Raw genomic sequence first — 20,632 nt, forward strand, 5'->3', positions numbered from 1 at the left:
AATTGAACTAATATGCAATACAGGTTTACATGCAGACTGTATTTCTTTAGCTAATGTTGAACTCAGGTGTATATTGTTGACTCTTGTAAACTGTTGTGGTTCTGTCTTTTGTCAGATCTATAATTTATATAATAGTGCAAACAGAACATGTCCTAAGAGAGCAAGTATTTGTGAGCTCTGATCCTTCGTGCTCTGTCATAAAGTTAGCTAGCACTTCAGTCATATAGCACAACAATAAGATCTGTTTGAGTACCAGGTAATATATAACCCTTGAACTTTTTACCTACTCTGCTACTAATGTTTTCTAAGTTCTGTATGATTGTCCGATCATAGTACAGACTTTACAGCATTCTAGTTAAATTAGAGCATAACTGTCAGTCTGTATTTGAGTATTTGGTTGTTAACTGATGGAAATTGTCGTACTATAACAGCTTGAGGACTTAAAGTGATGGCCCACAGGGAAATTAGTTGCCCATGGTTAATCTCGGCTTCCCACTGGCAATAAAGTGAATTTCAGATGAAAAGGCATACACATCGCTTTGTTTTCCAAAGTAAACTTTGCATAACTTCAGCAAATAAAGCAATGCATATGCCTTTCCACTGGTGATTCAATTTATTGCCGATGGAAAGGCATTTCAAGGAGATTAGTTGCACATTTTAGCCGAGATTAACCACAGGCAGCTAATCTCCCCATGGGCCATCACCCCCGATACAAGTGAACCTTTAGTAACTTCAATAACCAGTTCATCTGGTGAAAATTAAAAAATTATTCCTAAAAAAAAAATTGAATTCTCTTACCATTTTGTTTAGGTGAAAGGCCATATAAATGTCAGACCTGCGAACGCACTTTCACTCTGAAGCACAGCCTGGTTCGCCATCAGCGTATACACCAGAAAATTAAAGATGTCAAGGGCCCAGGGAAAGACTATGACAAAGAGGAGAGTCAGTCAAGGTGCGAAGAAGAAAGCGACGCAGACTCCATACAAAGCAGCACACATCATACATCTGAGAACGAATGTGATACACCAGCTAGTCTTAACCCAAACTTGCCAGAAGCAAAAAGATCCTCCTAAGAGATATGTATGTATGAGGAATTGTGCTAAAGAAATAACACTTCTGGGGGCAACATCCCTAAATCATCTTCATTGTAGATTGTATTAAGGACATGGAAAGTCAAGCACACCACCTGCAAAAACTTCTTTCTAATATTTTTACCACCCCAGAATGTGCCCGGCCCAGTATGGGAACTACTTGAGCCAGTGATGTGGGAAACATCCCTTAATACCTAGTTAGAATGATACTGCATTATTTTTGAAGCAATATTTTTTACAGCAAAGAGAGTATGGCAAGCCATAACAAGTGCCATAACCTTTCAGCTACATGCAAATAACTGTATACTGATTCTGAGTGCCTTACTACTTTATTACATCTATTGGTATCAAATGTATTTTTCAGTTTTCAAATATATATATATATATTTTTTTTTTTTACTGAAAGAATATTACTTTAAAGAAATATACAAAGAGGACTGTTTCAAGCACAGCATTATGATGAAATTGTATTTGTGTGACAGAGCTTGCCCTTGTAGAACACTGTCCTTCCTGTGGTGGACACATGAGGAAATCATTCAGTGCTATGGCAAATAACTGGAAGAATTGAACGAGTATTAATGTACACACAAGGAGGCTTCATAGTGAGCCTCTTAGAATTTCCCCTCACCACCACTATTTCTCCTCTCAACCCCTCTTCTCCTGAATTCCCAGCTCATTTTAGCAATGCAGGAATAAACTATGAGAAGATGTCATGTTTCATACACGCTGGATACAAATACATAAAAATTGGCATGTGCCGTAAAACCAGGAAAATTGCAATAGCTTTCACCTATGCTACTTGATTCCACTCACACGTTTCCTGAATGGTGTTATTATTCAGTCATTGTTCTACCTCCAACGGAGCACAGTGGATTCAACAGGAACATTCTATCGAGTGGACATAAACTCTTCCCCCTTGCCTACATACTGATTCTGTTTGCTTGAATTCAACAGCTTACTAGTCTCTGCATTTTGCAGAACTGTTTGGGCAATATTTGCCCTTCAAAACTTTTTGAATCTCGGTATTAATATATATGTATAAAAAAAAAAATTTCAAGCCCCGGATTCTATCATTTGCAAGTTTTTGCATTACATCATTCCTACCTTATTGTTATCAACCCAAGTCACAGTGAAAGCCAATGCCTGTGTGTGATAGGCTCAAATCAGATTCTTCTGTGTCCTACCATTGAAAATCTTGTTATGGTCATGGTGGCTGCCTGATGACATTTGAGAACAAGCAAAGAGTTCTGTCTTCCAATATCAGTAATCATGCCTTACCTTTACCTTGCCCCTTTATGCATTTGGGCAAGAATGTCATACTACTGGTAAAACTAGAAATTAAATGTATAGAGAGAGACTTTGCTCATGGGGAATATTTGGGTTGGTGCTTAAGATGAGTCTATAAAATGATGTGTACATATGTGTGTGTTGAGGTATTTATATGTGTATATATATATATATGTGTAGTACCTGCATATATATCTACACACATAGATACACAAGTGTGTGCGAATTATTTGTTATTAAGATTAAATGGACTCTACTGTAGCTATGCAATTGCTCTTCTCAGTTTGTATCAAGCTCTCAAGAATGACATTTGTTGGACCCTGGGGTCCTAGCACTGCATTTTAGTTATCCCATTTGTCCAAAGTATTTAATTACACTGTGCTGTTCAGCCTTACTGTTTTGGTTTTTTTGTCTCTCTAGTCTTGCAATGCAATCAAAGGGCCATGCCTTGTTATTTATTGCACTGGCTTTGCCCATGTTGAAAGTTATACTGGGCTGCATTGCTGCAATTGGCAAATATTAATTAATTGCATAATATTATCAAGAGGTAATAGGCAAAGGCCTGTATAATAAACTTTTTTCCCCTGCTAGGAATACAGACTATTGTCTTTAAATACAACACTCTCCTCATGCTGAGGATGATGTCTAAGTAGCCTAGAGAAACAGAAGGCCCTACCGAGACATTCTACATGGCCACCACCACTGAGCGGCATCCAGCATTTGCACAATGCTGCATTTATAAATGCACTAGAGGGAGTATGTATTTAACTCCAGTGCTGGATGAATTAGTCCGGTAACATCAGCCTGTATCTTGCTCGGCAACAGCTGTATTTAAAGATTTCTTATAGAGTGAATCTTGACATGAAAAACATGGCTGCAGTGGGATATATTTAACACCTTATCCAACTTGGCACAGGCCAATCAAGCAATGGAAAGGTCAAAATTTGAGAGAGAGAATTAGGTAAAGCACGCATGCTGTGTACTTGTTGACAATCAAATGCTGAAGACGGCACTGTAGCAGCTAGCAAACCTTTGAGGTTTAGAATAACAGAGTTTTATGTAGATGAAAACTAATATATTACTGAATACAATGAGCAATAAGTGCAAATATATTGCCCCAAAAGGCTATTTCAGGTGAAAACACAAAGCAGATTGAACCAATGATTCCTTATTTTCTACTTCAAGTGTTCTTATCAATCACATTTGCAGGCATCCCTGGGTTTTAGCAAGTCTTTTTTTTAAAAAATTTTTATACAACCTGTGCTATACGGAGCACGTTATGTAGCCTGCGCAGCCGTGGGACACACATTAGCAATCTCCAGGAAAAGCTTTATTTAAATGTAGATGGACCCAGAAATATAAGGTTCTCTTTTTTTTTTTTTTTTTTTATGAACATTTCTACACAAGCGAGTGTGACAGAGAGGTGATAATGTTCCTGGCCATCTCTGCCCCTTTCCAATATTAAGCTGTGAAATGTATTCTGTGTTTAAACTCTGGATGAATCTTAGTTTTAGCTTGCATGTTCAGCCAATATTTTTTTTCCCTTTTTTTATTTTACTTTTTTTTCTGTTTTCCTCTCAGGGCTTTTGCAAAAATGAATCTTATGAATAATTTTATTTTGTCACTTCTGTGTTTCAAATCAGCTGCAAGAGACATGTAAAACTGAGCTAAATGAATCACTACAAATAAGCACTTGACTGTGAATGCTGATGTGTCACACTGGCAACCCTCCCGCTGGCTGAATTACAGCTACTGTACCCCATCCACCAGCTTTCAGATACTGAGGGGTGCTGAGAGCTGTAGAGCACAACAGCAGGAGGTCTGCCCTTCTGACATACCCGCAGTAAGGGCCCGCCTATGTCTGTCTAAGTTTAGATAGATGAGGCCTACACAACAGTCGCAATTCCACTTCCACAATGATTTTTATTTTGTTTCCTTTCTGTATCTCTGCAGTGGATATTACTCTCGGTGATTACAGCCAATTTCTCCAGCAGGAAATAATATGAAATAGGTAGAAGCTCCTATTTTTCTAAAGGGAACGTAAACTGCTGCTATGCGTTAAGTACAAGACTGGTCTATGCCACATGAACAGAGAATCACATTGTATTGGTACTTGTATTTCTCCTTTTTATTCACTTGTACAGTACTTCCAAATTCAAAATGAAAGCTGTTCTGTATCAAACAATCTAAGCAATAAAATGTTATATTTAAAATTGAGCAGGCTTCTGATTTTACTGTTTCAATATTTCCATGGCTTTTTCTTTGCTTATAATTACAACTGGGAGAAACTTTTTGAAGGAGAAATACTGGCATGAAGTTTGGGTTATTACTGCATAGTCATGCAACAGCCGTTGAAAAGGGGGTCTGCAAGTATGCTCTTACAGGTATGAGGCGTGAATGGTATAATCCTTACTACAGAGCTTATTTATTGACAGAGGGGCAGGGTGAAATGTGCAAAAAATAGGCATAACCCACCATGTTTTTGTACTCTGCCCCACCTTTGCTTTCCAGACCTGCAGCCAGAGGTGCGAACACCTATGTTCTCCTCATAAATAGTGTTGCCTATGCTGGGTACATATCCCCCAATATAACCCCTCATATGTTTGGGCCTCTCTGCATGCACTTCTAAAATGGACACCATGGATATGAAAATGGTTTACAACTGGCTCCACACCCATAGATATTGCTTATCTATTAACCAGTCTTGTGTGAGCCCAAAACAGCCATTTCCCAATAGAAAGCCATTGTAAACATGTAAATGACAGATTAGACTGGATTTTCACACTGGAAACAGGTACCCTAAAGATTAAACAAGCGACATGACATTGTATGTGTTTTTTAAAATCTATGTATGTTTCTGACGGATACGTCAGGCTTTACGAGTCATTTTAGAAACATAGATTATTGCCTGATGTTTTTAATCTCCACTAATGATATAAGCCTACATTAAAGGGAAACTCCACCCCCTACTTAATATCTGCAGTATACATCAGTTAAAAAATGTATCTTTTTTATGATATTTAATGTAATAATATGGGTTATACTGGCCCCCTGTTCTCCTGCTGATCTGGCTGACTACTTAGAGACTCAAAAAACAAAATGTAACAGTAGTTGCCTGTCCTTAGCCTGCATTCTCCAATCCCACAATTCCCTGCACATGTGATGTGACTAAGTAACGTCACAGTGGAATGCATTGTGGGTTATGTAGTTACCGAATGCTATCTGTAAGCTGTGGAGAAGTTGTTACAATTTGTAACATTAGTGTTTTAGTCCCTCATCCCCTGCCAGGATTTCAAATGATGCAGAATGAAAAGAACTGTTTTGCAGCTGGATTTCATCTTATAAAAATGGTATTTATTCATAATTTTTTTAAGGAAAAAATTTCAGTGATAAGTGTATTAGGAGTTTCTGTATAGTGTGGAGCTCTTTAAAGGGGGTTGTTCAGCTTTGAGTTAAAGGGGGAACTATCATGAACATTGTTTTTATAATATTGAAAATATAAAATTTAGACAACATTTTGACAATTTATAGCTTTTGAAAATTTTGCGCTGTTAAAAAGTTATGGCTAGTTATTAAAGCAGCCTCCCCACCCCCCAGAATCTAGGGTAGAGTAGAGCAGAGTGAAAGCTGATTTGCTGTGGCATGTCATTAGGCCACACCCCTCAACACCAAACATGTGCAAAGGGAAAGTAAAGGAATGGAGTCGGGCTGGGCCGGGCGCTAGTGAAACTGCATTTGTACATATAACAGTAAAGCAGCGTATTATTTATACCCTTTATATCCACATACACACAGCACTTCAGGCTCTTTTGCATTTGGGTTTTGTGCTGCTCACCCACAGGCTTAGATCCGCTGCCAGTCACCCTCCTGCAATTTACGCATGCAGATACAAATCTTACGTCAATAGCCAGATACAGGTTTAACAAAATAGTGTGTAAGGGCTCTGGCACACGGGGAGATTAGTCGCCTGCGACAAAACTCCCTGTTCGCGGGCGACTAATCTCCCTGAGTTGCCGCCAGTTGCCATCCCACCAGCGATGGCACACGCGGCGGAGCGATTTCGGGAAATCGACGAAAAAGCCTCGCGAGGCAACTTCGGTAATTTCCCGAAATCGCGCCGCCGCGTGTGCCATCCCACCGGCGACTTACATTGTTGCCGTTGGGATGGCAACTGGCGGCAACTCGAGGAGATTAGTCGCCCACGAACAGGGAGTTTTGTCGTGGGCGACTAATCTCCCCGTGTGCCAGAGCCCTAAAAGAGGCTTCCTCCATACCAGTGACACATCAGTTGCAATATTACAGACCTCTGCATATGCAACTGTGTGTACAGGCGCATAGATTCCTGTATGTTGGATTCACAGACACCTCTCTATGTCTCTCAGTCAGAGTTCTCCTGTAGACTGACTAGACTCAGCTGGCCAATCAAGAAGCCTGAAAGCCTGGCTAATCAGGCCCACCTGGGCAGTCTGTAGCATTTACTCTGCTATAGTCAGTCCATGTATTCTTAAGAAATAGCTATATATTCTATTGATTAGCTTTCATGCATATTCAGAGTGACTACAATTTTATTGCACAAACAGTAGCGCAAGTTATTGTTCCAACAACATTTATTTATACAAAAGCAAAGTGTAGTTTTACAGGAATAAAATGCCCTAAAGTTATTGTTTCACTATAACTCCCAGCATCGCCTACCAGCTTACTTGGCATGTGTCTTTCAAATTGCTGGGCCTTTGTGCTAAATAACTTGATTGTTGCTGCTACAAAAAGCAAGTGATATGTGGCTTCTTTCATGTTTTTCTCATAAATAACAAATAAATAAACTTCTAGGTGTTTGTTAGTGACTCAGGTGAGTGAGAAGACAATTTAGTGTCAGACAATGTAAGGCAGAATTGGGTTGAAGTCTTTTCCAGTTTTTCTATCAGATAGGAAGGATGGGCAGGTGGGGGTTGAACTTAAAGGTGGCCATACACGTGGCGATCTGACGATGTTTCGTACGACCATCAGTCGCACGAAACATCGTAAGATCCGCCACACACCATTCAGGGCTGAATCGGCAGGAAAGGAGGTAGAAACAATAGGATTTCTACCTCCTTCTGCCGATTCAGCTCTGAAGGGAGAATTTTGGTCAGGCGCCTTCTATGGCGCCCGATCAAAATTTTCAAACTGGTCCGATCGGCGAGTCGTCCGATTTCAGCAGCTTCCTGCGATATCGGTCGACTCGCCGACATGCCATACACGCACCGATTATCGTACGAAACGAGGTTTCGTACGATAATATCGGTCCGTGTATGGCCACCTTAAGATGTCAGTCAAAAATGGTTGGACCCCACCCACTGTCTGCTCAGAACACAAGCTGCCTGTCAGAACTGAGCCAGTTTAAGCAGATTCCCATTAACGATAGTTGCCCTTTAACTTTTAGCATGATGTAGAGAGTAATATTCCAAGACAGATTGCAATTGGTCTTAATTTTATTCTTATTTGCAGCTTTTTAAGTATTTCTGTGTCTGTCCAGCAGCTTTCAAGTTTGGAGTTTCAGCAGCTATTTGGTTGCTAGGGTCCAAATTACCTCAGCAACCCGGGAATGGTTTGAATGAGAGACAGGAATATTAATTGGAGAGGGCCTCAATAGAAAAAGTAACTATAAAAATAAAGCTATAGCCTCACAGAGTAATAGTTTTCTGGCAGCTGGTGTCAGTGACCTCCATTTGACAGCTACACTGAGTTATAAGAAGATGACAAAAAAATAAATACTGAAGACGAGTTGCTTAGAATTGGCCAATGTATAACATACTAAAAGTTAACTTATAGGTGAACTACCCCTTTAACAAATTTTGGTTCAGAAGCTGGAGTTCCTCCTTAAATATACATATTTCCTACAAATTAGCATATATATAATATATATATTTATTTATTATAATGTATATTTAATGTTTTTAAATTGCCCCAAGAGGGCGCTATCCTACTGTATCTTCTTCTATCTGCAAATAACCACACCAAACACACTCAAATTTCAATGCATAATGTTAAAGAGTTAAATATTAGAGCTTCAAGCCTGCGATGCTTAGATGCCATTGGACTATTTGAACACATGGTGGTGCTCGTTCCTTTCACATCAACTATAGTACAGTATTTGTTACAATTGGTACTTAAAGTATACACTTGAATCTTAATTCTGATTCATGCCCAAAATGTTTTTTTTATTTTACACACTTTAGATCTTGTGTAACCAACTAAAAAGTGGTATATAATGGTGTGTAAAAAATGCAGAGGGGGGTGGGAGAGGTACCTAGGTGTCCCTCTAGTTGCCACCTGAATTGCCCTGTCCTTACTTGCTACCCTATGGCATATGGTGAGGACAGGCCTTACATGTACCCTCTGATTTTTAATCCAGGGCTCAGTGCAGAGTGCAGCATTCCCAAGGCACCCACATGCATGTTAGTGCCCCTTAGCGCTCTAGCACTTGTATCAGTAAACTACCCCTATTATATCTGCCCATCTGATGCTAGCTTAAGGAACAAAATCAGAAGATATAATTAAATGTTGTCTATTTAGGGTAGTGCTTTTTGGCTTTTTATACGTGGCGAATGCAATACAAAAGAACTACAGCAAGCCCTTGAGAAGACTGACAACCATATCTAATCTGCTGACTTTCAAAATTGCCTTCCTTTGACTCAAATGAGAATCCCTCAAATGCATTAGCACCTCTACTCGTCCAGCGATTCTAAATGTGCCAATGGGAATGTCAGAACTATGTGACAGGTGCACATGCTGTGCTCTCTGATAATTCTTGCTGGGACTTTACATACAATAACATGGCAGGTGTCTGTATCTCCTCATGCTCACATGCCATTGCCCTTGAACAAAAACATATATGCCACCTGCTGTGGTCCACAGTTGCTCTTGTTACTATGACATAGTTATACCCCTAGTGATGCAACTTTATATAAATTAAGGCAACTAATTTGGGGCTTTTACCACACACACAAAATACACAGTGTACACAGTTCTGCAGTAGCTAAGGTGAGAGCCACCAGTTTCATTCTTGGGTCTCTTATTGCCCAGGTTTGGTAACTCTATGCACAACGGGCATTAAACCCCCCGCATTCATATTACTATATGTGGGAAAGGAGATATTGTAAAATAAAAACTTAGTTTTTTATGAAATGTCTGATAATTGCATCAGAGCACAAACTCAAGGCACCAACTGGCCCTTTTCAATAAATGGCAAGCCAGGTGCCTGTATCAGTTAGCAGTGCCCAGGTTCACTGCACACAGCAAAGTTACTGCAAAGACTTCAAGAACTCAATGTCCATTTTTTATTTTAGTATAGAATACTGCAGCTGAGGTCTAGCCATCCACTAGCGATCCTCCCCCTGTCTTGCTCAGGCCACACCACAGAATATGTAGCCTCAGGCAGCAAAATTCCAAGCATCCCAGCTCATAAGCTGGCCATACACTCACTGATATAATCTATGAAACAAAGTTTCAGATCATTCTTGGACCATGTGTGGACTCCGAATTATCGCCCCGACAATTTTCATACCATGGCAATCAGTTGTTAAGTTAGAAAATTTCTGTTGAATAACAGTATAATTTCATGTATTGCCTGACGATATCCATGGGTGACTTACAATGTACTTCCAGGACAAAGCTTTCGTTTCATTGTTGTCTGGCAAATATTAATGGCCAAAATAATGACAGATTTGCTATTTTTGTTATGTGTTATTTTAATTGTAATCCTACAATTTCAATCTGAATGTTAGTTTTATATTGTTGCACTAAAACGTACAAGCAATGTATGAACGTTCGTCTTAAGACAACTAAAATCCAAACGTGAATGGCTTATATACACTCATCTGTCCCTGTAATGTGGCATTTGTAAAGTGCAGTGGCATTTGTAAAGTGCAGTGGCATACATGTGATTTAATCCAACTGCAATTCCCAGAAATAATTTCATTATTATTTTGCTTCTGTGAAGGAATGACAGGAAAAGAATCCCTTTGCTATAAAAAATGACAAGGAAGCACATAGTCTTACAAAAACATGAAGCTTTGATATTTATTGAAGAATTTATTCTTTTGTACACATAGGCAAACAATGTTCAAGCCAATTCCTCCATTAAAAAAAAAAATTCCCCCAAAAATAAATCAAAACAAGAAAAAAAAAAAAAAAAAAAAAAAAAAAAAACCTTCCCAATTTTCTTCAAGGGCTTTCTGAATTACTTGTGCATTGCGTTATTTCCAAAATGCAATGCATTTTACCTTTACAACTCTGCACAAATTCTGTACAGCAAATTATGTTCTCAGCCCCCTCCTGCCCCCTGTATTACAAACATCAGAGAAAAGTTTGGCATAAATAGGTCTGAAATCAAAAGTTTGGCCGCTATGATAATGGCTTAGCCTCATGGCGCTTTATGAAGCACTGGCCGATGTGTTCATGTGCTGCAGCCAAACTTTAGCATCACTCCCCTGGCAGTAAAAATGATGACCAGCACAAAGGCTCCAATAAACAAGTAATCTGTCACATTGAACTGCTGGAATCCCAGACATGGAGATGCAAGCGAAAATCTTTGACGAAACACAATTTAGCCCAACCATGTCGAGAAATCCCAGATTTATCTATAGACATGAATCAGTCATTTCGAGTTTCTGTGCATATAGAAGAAAGATGCAAAGAGGGTATGCAAAAAACAACCCCATTCTGCCAACTGAGCTGCACACATACAGACGCTGGCTTTTTCACTCTAACATTCAGATGATGCTTTAATCAGGGATTCGACCGACCGTGGGAAAGAAACATGTACAATCATTGAGAGAAGAAAATTGAATTCAATGGGTCAATATCTTTCATGGACTAGCCGCCCTTCCTACTCGGTGATGCCAGCATTGATTTAGTGTGGTAACCGTCTTGGGTAGCAGGAGAGCAAAATTAGTGGACAAAATAAATTGCAGAGCAAAAAGTCTTTTTATTCATCAGATCCTGCCGGTCTTTTGGGGCCTCGTTTGCGAGGAGACCTTCTTGGAGAAGCCTTATCTGCAGAGAAGCAAACAAAGCAATGTCAGTCTGTGCATACAATGAAGACTTAAGTAATTCTATGTAGTCCCATATAAAAAGCAGTGGGCTTTAATACATGTGGTACAGTACACAGTACTAGTGTGTATTAACCTCTTGCCTTGCTGCTTATATAACTAAAGGTTTACATATCCAGCTGTCCTTCTTAATTATGGCAAAACAACTGCCCGAGTGTACCCAGAAAATTACAGTATAAATACTTTCTAGCACTATTCTTCCTGGCATCGTGAAATGGAAGGAGAGGCATCCTCAGTGGCAGCAGAGAATTTCGGAAGGCAGGCAGAAGAGTAACAGCGCTGGAAGGTTTAAAATAGCAATGGTACATACTGGGAGGCAAGGGTTTAACTTTAAAACTTCCTAGTGCCAATCTTGATTTCTGAAGTGTATCCCTCTATGCAGCACTACCACTTCAATATGTAATATAAAAAATTGTATATCTCATGTACAGATAATGTATAGACAGTATCCCAATGTATCCTGGACATTGTTATGCCCACCTTCATCCTACATGGAGCAGCTACATGATTACCAAGCTGAACTCACAGAAAACAGGCGATAGCACCACACTAGGATAGAGTAGGTCACTGCACTGCAAATAAATGTTTAAAAATAAAAGTGATCTCACCTCGTCTACTTTGCACTGAAGCCGCAAGGAAGCATAAAGAGACAGCAGCAAAGATTAGGAGAAAAAGATGGATAGGACAGATTATAACAAGAAAAACACAGCAAATAATTCAATTGGATATGACTAATGAAGACAGAAAGGTTTTAGTCTTGGATATTGGGGGAGGGAGTTATGCGAGTAGTTTCTAGCTCACCTACACATCAGCCTTTGTAAAACACTTCTGTTATTTTAAGGAACACTAGCTTACATGTGCATGACACAGAGGCCATAATAGTGAAAAACAAAAAGGTATACAAAAGTCAAAAGTTATATACGAGATACATACTGATCTGGCTCAAAGTCTCAGGGGGAATCCAACTCATATCCACATCATTTTGGTTTGAAGTGCCCATCTCCACTTTTTGAGCTGGTCTCTTTCTCTGCAGAAACAAAAGTGATTATCTTTTCATTTTTTTTTCCTTTTAACAAAACTATAATTTCTACCTAGTGACCCCCAAGCTGTGAAGCTTTAAGGGGGATTTAAATAATAAAACTCTCACAATGAGCCCCACTAACTTTCCAAAGGATATGACCCAAATCCTCCTATGAGAATCCTGTTGACAGCTATCTGTATAATGCTATCTGTTGCCCTGCATTGGTAAAACTGGTGTGTTTGCTACAGTAACACTACTATAATTTATATAATAAGCTGCTGTGTAGCCACGGGGGCAGCCATTCAAGCTGGAAAAAAGGCACAGGTTACATAGCAGATAACAGATAAGTTCTGTAGAATACAATGGTGTTTTATCTGTTATCCTTTAAATGGCTGCCTCCATGACTACATAGCAGCTTATTTATATAAATTATAGTAGACTTTCTGAAGTAAACACACAACTTTTACCAGTGCAGGGCAGCAGCACATTATATTTTAGTTACTTTTATACACTTTCATTTTTTGGTGTTACTGTTCCTTTAAGCAGTGTTGCTTTAAGAATGCAACATTAATGTTGCTGTACTACGGCTCCCAACATGCTTTATCCCTTGATAACATGTTGATGCATGCTGGGCTTTGTGGGTCATCAACATATGGGTAAAACCATGGAAAAGCAACATCATTTATATCAACTTCAACTTGACTATGGGCTACTATGAAATTTGTGCCACCAGCAATGAAAGGTCATTTTCCATCTGGTGTTAGAGAATTTGAGGTGAAGCCCCTGGGAAAAAACTCTTTACTTTTAAACATCTTCATTTTAGGGAAATTAAAGGAACCAATGACTGCATTCACCCTCTCTACCAATAGATAATACATACCTTTCTGGATTCCAGCAGCTGATGCAAACCAACAATCACAAGCAATCCGAGCCCACCAAGGAACAGGTACATGAATATCCTAAAACAAAGTATCACTTTTACTTCCAAAATTTATTGTACACTGCTGTTGAATATGAATAGAAAAAGAACAGAAAGAATATACATTATGGTGATAAGGAAGAGATTTCAAACTGGGAGATCCTGAAGGATTCCAAGAAGTACAACATGTTGCCTTTTTATCAAACCCGATACCTATGTCACTGTCAAAAAGTATTTGACTGCTTTGAGTAGGAAAAAAACATTCAGCTCAGTCGGAAGGTAGCACTCAGCAGAAGCAGTGATCGCTATCACCTATTCTCCCTGATACAAATCATGTATGGGAAAAAGGATTTGGACAACAGTTAAATCATCAGTGTTTAATCACATAAGCACTGTTACCACCTGATACGAATTGACACGCCATGTCAAATGTATGCACATTTTCTGAATTTATTACCTTGTATGAAATATGTATGTACAATTATCACAATAGAAAAATTTGAGAATCACACATATATTTATGGGTTGCTGCCAAAACTTGCAGATTTACTGATCCATGGTATTTAAATTTAGTGATGTGCAATCAAAACTGTAAAATTATAAATTACAGGGAAATACACTTAAGGAAAAGACTGTACCTAATTAAAAACCGTATAAGCAAATTCAACAGTCCAGGTGTATTTATATACTCAAAACTGTAATACACAACTATAGTGCCTCATGTGGAGCAATCCTTCTTCTAAGCAAACGGTATGGCAGCTCAGACCTATATAGAATGCAAGTATGCTTAGAAGATCCTTTATGACCCCTGTTCTTTGCCATTAACTAAAGGAAAAAAATGTCTACTAAATTTATTTTTCTGAAAACATATGGGCTGTGCGAGAAAAAAAAAAAAAAAAACATTTTAAAGCAAATGAAAATGTTTAGAGGAAAAAGCTCAATGTACTCACTGTTAAAACAGCTGCCCTATAATGAATGGTAACATGAAAGAACACCAATGCATTGCAATAAAAAAAACAGTGATAAGGAACAAGTGTGTGCCAGCGACTTACGTTTCCCCATCCAGACCATCCTCCTTCTCAGTAATAGTAACAGTCTGATTAAAGACAGCATCTTGGAAAGCATTTCCCTAAAAACAAAAACAACATTTTAAGCATTTAACCCTGGTACATGGAGTAACAAATCACTGGGGCAACAAAACACTCCAAACTGCCTGTGTGCTATTAAATTTAAGGCTTTTTACCTACAGGTATGGGACCTGTTATGCTGAATGCTCAGCACCTGGGGTAAAAGCACAATTCACAGAACCAAAATTTTTTTGGAATTGTTATTTTCACATTTCCAATTAGAAAAACTAAAGATTAGATTGCAATCTAAATACTTACATTTGCATCTTTATAGTTCAAATTGATGACAAGTCCAAAAGGGCGTCCTCCCATGGGCTCAGCAGGAATAAATGAATATTCAAATGTAGCCTGTTTTTGTGGGGGGACAACAGTGTTTAAAGGCAGAGCTGTAAAATTCTGAATATAGAACTGGTAGTCTTGAGGGTATCTGAATGAGGCATCCAGTGACTCAACAATGAAGTTTTCTGGCCCCTTGTTGGTGAAGCCCACCAAGAACTTTACAATGTCATTGGCTGGGAAATCTAAGGGAAAAATAAAATGATATAGAATCAGGATGGGAAACAAGTTTGCTTAAGCCTATCTTCTGGATGCTGTATAAAATAATCACACACAAGGATGGACAAAGATCCCTAAAGAAGTGCAGCCCACATTCCTGGTTGGACGAGAACGCCACTGCACGATAGCAGAGATCTATAGGCTCCCCCTCACGATAAACTAAAGCAATGGTTCTTAGGCTCATTGATGAAAATAATGTACAAATAAACACAAGAACGCCTTTATTCAAAGCAGAAGATAACCAACCTCACTTCAGAAAAATGCTAATTTATATTGGTATAAGTTCATTCATTCTGTAAAAAAAAAAAAGTCTTTCATTGAGATTCCATTTAACCTAAATGTAAACAAAATTACAGACATTCTATCTCAGGGGAATATATGATAGTAATATTAGCTCTCACCTTCGCCTTTTACAAAAAGAATAGTGGTGTCAGCATTGGGGGATGCTTTTGGCTCCCCAGAACTCAAGTCTTCTTCTTCCTCCTTTTCTTCTGTCTATTTGGCATACAGAAAAAGATAAGAAAATACGTACCAGAAAATGTAGGACAATAATTTTCACATCTCAAAAGATTTTAAAATTTGTAGCCAAGTCGTGACTCCTGCTAAAAGACTGGTTGCAAATGTAATTCTTACAAAACAGCATCATTAGACCCAATTTTTACTCAGGGCAAGGTTAGTTTTTCTGGCCTGGTGGCAAAAAGCTATTGACCTGCTATGGAATCATGGGTGCATCTATTTGTTGGGCAACTGCCACTGATGTATTTACGTGGGACATTTGTATGTCAAACTGATGCACGCAGGATTCCAGACAAATGCTGTTCAAATCAACTGGGAGCAATTATAAGCATCGATTCCCAACCCTCATAAGCGATTAATCTCCAGTGACAAAATCCTGTCAAACCCAAAGACTACTCTGCCAGTGCATAACACCCCCCACCCCCCCCCAAGAACAAATATGTCACCTATCAATGAGTTTCATGTAAACTGCCAGTAGTTACTGGTAGGGTTTTTTTTTGCTGCCTGTACCAGTGTTTAAAACTTAATGACTGTTAAGTGTTGGTCTTAGAAATGAAAAAAATTACTTACCAGGTCTGTTGTATCATCTTCCTCGACTTCAGCTTCATCATCATCATCTTCTACTACAGAATCATCAATTGCTTCTTCATCTTCTGTTGCATCTTGGGCAGCAACCAGAGGACCTGGATAATGGTAAAGAATTACTTGTGGCTGATCCCTAAATAATCAGTGGAACAGTATCAGTAGTTTCAACTCATCCCAAATAAATAAATGCTACCTTGCACTGAAGGACAAATTGTAAAGTGGGTGGTAACCTGAAAGGCATCCAAGAATGGCTGCTGAGTTTACTTGATAACCATTACAAACATGGAGCTGAAGTTGAAATGACAAATACTTTACCCCACAAAACAAATGCTGTGAAAGGTTTTAGATATTTCATTTTCAATATTATTCAGTGAGCAGAATAAGTAGGCATCATTCTTAAGATACAAACTTCTATACCAGTGCTGCTCAGTTTGTCAGGGATATCAAGCCCCTGCCTGAGAGAGCAACTATGTTTCTAAAGGAGCAGGCAGATCTTTGTCACCAATGTTTCCCAAGAACAGTCACAGAAAATCTATTATAATATTCCACTTTGACTGTAGCTTCTTGTAAAAAGTTCTCTCTCATTTTATTTCCATCCTTTAACCCCTGTTTGCTGAATTATTGTAAGACCCCTACAGAACAACAAAACAGGTCTGGCCCCAGTTTTACTAAACACCCCTAATGTATGAGATAAAAAGTATATTATATAGAGACATATAGGTATGGGACCAGTTACCCAGGATGCTTGGGGGCTTGGAATTTTCAGATAAAGGGTCTTTTTGTAATTTGGATCACCATGCATTAAGTTTACTAAATAATAATTTAAACATTAAAGAAACCCAATAGGAGTGTTTTGCCACCAATAATGATATGTATTATCTTAGTTGGGATTTACAGTATTTTAGTTGGGATTAACAGGAAAAACAGTACAAGCTACTGTTTTATTAATGCAGGCAAAAGGAATTAATTTTAAAAGTTACAATAATTTGGTTAAAATGAAGTTGATGAGAGTAACAATATATTTATATACTTCATAGAAATAGATTTTGAGTAAAAACAGGAACCATTATTTACTCAAAATCCAGTATGTGGGAAACTCATGATCTAAAAAGCTCCAAGATATGGGGATGCCATTTCCCACAGAGTTCTATTTAAACAAATGCCAAAGGGGCTGCTGTAAGATGCTGTACACAGTGACTACTTTGTGGGCTGGGGGGCTGTTTGTGCACCTGAGTGACAGAGCTGACTTTGAATCCCAGCCCAGACCTAACTTCAACACTAAACTTTATTAACCCAGGCTAATGGCTAAATAATCTAATTGGGTTTTTTCAATGTTTAAATGTTTCTGCCAGCTTTAAAGGAACAGTAACACCAAAAAATGAAAGTGTATAAAACTAAAATATAATGTGCTGCTGCCCTGCACTGGTAAAAGTTGTGAGTTTACTTCAGAAAGTCTACTATAATTTATATAAATAAGCTGCTATGTAGCCATGGAGGCAGCCATTCAAAGGAGAAAAGGCACAGGCACATAGCAGATAACAGATAAAACACTATTGTATTCTACAGAACTTATCTGTTATCTGCTATGTAACCTGTGCCTTTTCTCCTTTTTTCCAGCTTGAATGGCTGCCCCCGTGGCTACACAGCAGCTTATTATATAAATTATAGTAGTGTTACTGTAGCAAACACACCAGTTTTACCAGTGCAGAGCAACAGTGCATTATATTTGTATTACTTTAAAAGCTCTTTCATTTTTTAGTGTTACTGTTCCTTTAAGGCACGGTGACCCTTATCCACAAAAAAACCCAGGTCCCAAGCATTCTGGATAATTGACTTAGAAGGTACAACTATAGGAACTAAGAGCAGAACTATAAATCCAAGCAAGTCTAGAAAATGTGCTGGAAGAGGCAAGCCAAAAGCAGTACTATTGCGGGGGGGACACTGGTAGAAGTGCATTTGCTGTAGCCATTAATCACCCCCCTGAGGTTGAAGTGAATGTATATGAGCCTGGGAGCCCACCTCCCCAATGTACACACGATATAAGGAGGGGCCTGAGAATGAATGAGCTGGGCGCAGAGTGACACGTCAGCCAGAGGCGGCTCGGCCTGCACATTACAATGGGAAGAGTCCGTGTCAGGCTACACGGTGAGGCGCACAGCTGCCTACGAAACAAATATAAGCAGCCCTGCCGCTACTTCTCCTTACCAGCCCCGAAACAACCCGCTCTTACCAACACACCCCATATACCCCGCATTCCTACAACCCCCAACACAAGCCCCACGTTAGTTTAGCCGGAGGACGCTGCTGCAAGTTGTAGTTCTGCCCGGGTATGTCCCCCCTACCCCGGTTCTTGACCCGCACAAATACGCGTAGGGATTAGGAGTGAGGCCGGGCCTGGAAACAAGATACACGGAGCGTACTGCAGCGCGGATACACATCCATACGGCACACACACGTACACTACGCAAGGACAGTGGTAGGGAGATAGAAGCAGGCCACTAGCAGACTAGTTGCGGAGGAACTACAACTCTCCGCGATCCTCTTCACATCGTATTTGTTGAAAAGCAGAAATGCCAAATGTTACCAGCCCCTGCCCCTAGCGCACGGGCTGCTGTTCCCATCCTTGCTCCTGGCTTACCTTTGCTGTTGCCGATGAGAGTGACCGGGAAGGCCAGGAGGACGAGTAGGAGCAGATTGCGGAGCGGGATCATGGCGAAGGCCGGTGTGCGTGTATGTGTGTATGAAAACCTTAGTCCGAAAGGAGGCCGAGAGGTGTCAGTCCCTCCTTTCTAGCAGCTCCGTTTGCTCAATGAAGTTGCGCTACGTAGCTCCAAACTCTGGGCGGGAAGTGGGAGGGAGGTGGCAAATAATCCCCGCCCCCACGCCCGGTTGGGACAAGGAAGACGTGGCTGTGTTAACCTTACTCTTTTTCACCGTCTTGACAGTGCTAGGGAAAGAGGTGGAGCCAAATCGTGCAGGGACGCTGAGTCTGCACTAAGGACAGCCAATCAAATTACCAAGTCAAATAAATGTCTAGCGTTTAGAAAACTGCTTATTATTGGGTGCAGAATCCCGCCATATTTAATTTGGGCAAATATTCTTTTGGTAGCCTGACCCTACCTTAGTGTCGAACTTTGAGCTGCCATATTGCATTTACATGATATATATGCTGTATCATATGGGCTTTGACACATTGACGTTTTACTATTTCAGTCGTGCAGCATATTCCCTCCAAACCCAATTCTAACTAGTAGCTTAATAGCTTGTGAGTTTATAGACGCAAATAACCACAAATGGCTCCCTCCACTTACCATTCTATCTATACCTAATACTGCCAATGTCGATTAATCTTTTTTGTTGCATTCAATATATATATGTAGGGACCCATATGGTTAAATGCCTTATGGTGTGATATCCCTACCTCTTCACACATTCCCTTGTTACTGGGCAGAAGCTTTTGTAACAGTTTATAGTTATACCTCATACTTTATTGGCCCATATGGTTGTCCACACCCCTTGCTGTTTTTTTGACTGGTTTTAGAATCAATTACCTGCATTGTATGTGATAAATTTGTTTTTCCCCACATATAAACACCCCCAAAAAGTCCTGATGCAATGTGCCTCTTAATTTACTTGGCGTCAAAATGTTTCAGAGATTTTTAGATTTTCTAAAGGAGACTCTGGGTTTATCATCTAAAATGGATGTCAAATATGGATCAGGTTTAGGGATATTCCAATGCTTATTCTGATAGGAAATAATCTATTTATAGTTAGGATTAGAGGATGTACAAACGTCCAATTCCCAAAGCTAGAAACCTTCCTGCCACTAAGAAAATAAATTCCCTCTTAGGCCTTATAAATACATTTCAGAAACATTTTATGTCCCAAACTGGAATAAACCGTTAATTGCAAAGAATATATGGCCAACTGCAAAGCTGACTTAGAATGGGGTATCTATGTACCGTGTATAGGCCTATTCACCAATGCTTGAAAAAGGAAATTACAATTTTTTTCTGCCCTGAAAATGGCGTTTTATGCATTTTCACGCTTATTTATTAGAAATTGCTTTTGGTGGTATATATATTTTTTTCCTTACATATTTCTGATTTCATACTTAAATGTTTAAATTGCCTTGTTAGCAAATTCCTCCTATAGCCTTCTGGATCATGTTTTATGGATGTTGGCTAAATGGATGTACTCATTTTTGAATTTGAGTTTTTTCTGAAACTTAGCCATGCAAAAAAAATAGGCTCTCAACTGACCTTTACAATAGGTAGGGTTGGGCAGGCAGAGTATGGCACACACAGGCAGGGTAGGGCAGGCAGAGTATGGCACACACAGGCAGGGTAGGGCAGGCAGAGTATGGCACACACAGACAAGGTAGGGCAGACAGAGTATGGCACATGCAGGCAGGGTAGGGCAGACAGCGTATGGCACACACA

At 39.4% G+C, this 20,632-nt stretch overlaps 2 protein-coding genes across 8 annotated transcripts in view; one reads left to right on the forward strand and one right to left on the reverse strand.

The window, feature by feature from the left end:
- Positions 1-4,595, forward strand: part of rreb1 (ras responsive element binding protein 1) — a 72,476-nt gene extending 67,881 nt beyond the window's left edge. For all 6 annotated transcript variants that reach the window (XM_004915292.4, XM_002932676.5, XM_004915291.4 and 3 more), the window contains one exon: positions 811-4,595. In XM_004915292.4, coding sequence (XP_004915349.1) covers positions 811-1,073 — 263 coding nt within the window. In that variant the 3' untranslated portion in view covers positions 1,074-4,595. The remainder of the gene's footprint in view (positions 1-810) is intronic.
- Positions 4,596-10,408: 5,813 nt separating this feature from the next.
- Positions 10,409-19,161, reverse strand: ssr1 (signal sequence receptor, alpha (translocon-associated protein alpha)). 2 transcript variants are annotated; one of them, XM_012964757.3, is made up of 9 exons: positions 18,829-19,161; positions 16,176-16,288; positions 15,491-15,584; positions 14,793-15,055; positions 14,460-14,536; positions 13,369-13,447; positions 12,401-12,494; positions 12,076-12,090; positions 10,409-11,411 (listed from the first exon to the last, which is right to left on the reverse strand). In XM_012964757.3, the coding sequence occupies exons 1-9, from the start codon at positions 18,899-18,901 to the stop codon at positions 11,344-11,346; spliced, it is 876 nt and encodes a 291-aa protein (XP_012820211.1). In that variant the 5' UTR covers positions 18,902-19,161; the 3' UTR covers positions 10,409-11,343.
- Between the last annotated feature and the right edge of the window lie 1,471 nt (positions 19,162-20,632).

This window comes from Xenopus tropicalis, chromosome 6, assembly GCF_000004195.4.
Source record: "Xenopus tropicalis strain Nigerian chromosome 6, UCB_Xtro_10.0, whole genome shotgun sequence".
Taxonomy (NCBI): Eukaryota; Metazoa; Chordata; class Amphibia; order Anura; family Pipidae; genus Xenopus; species Xenopus tropicalis.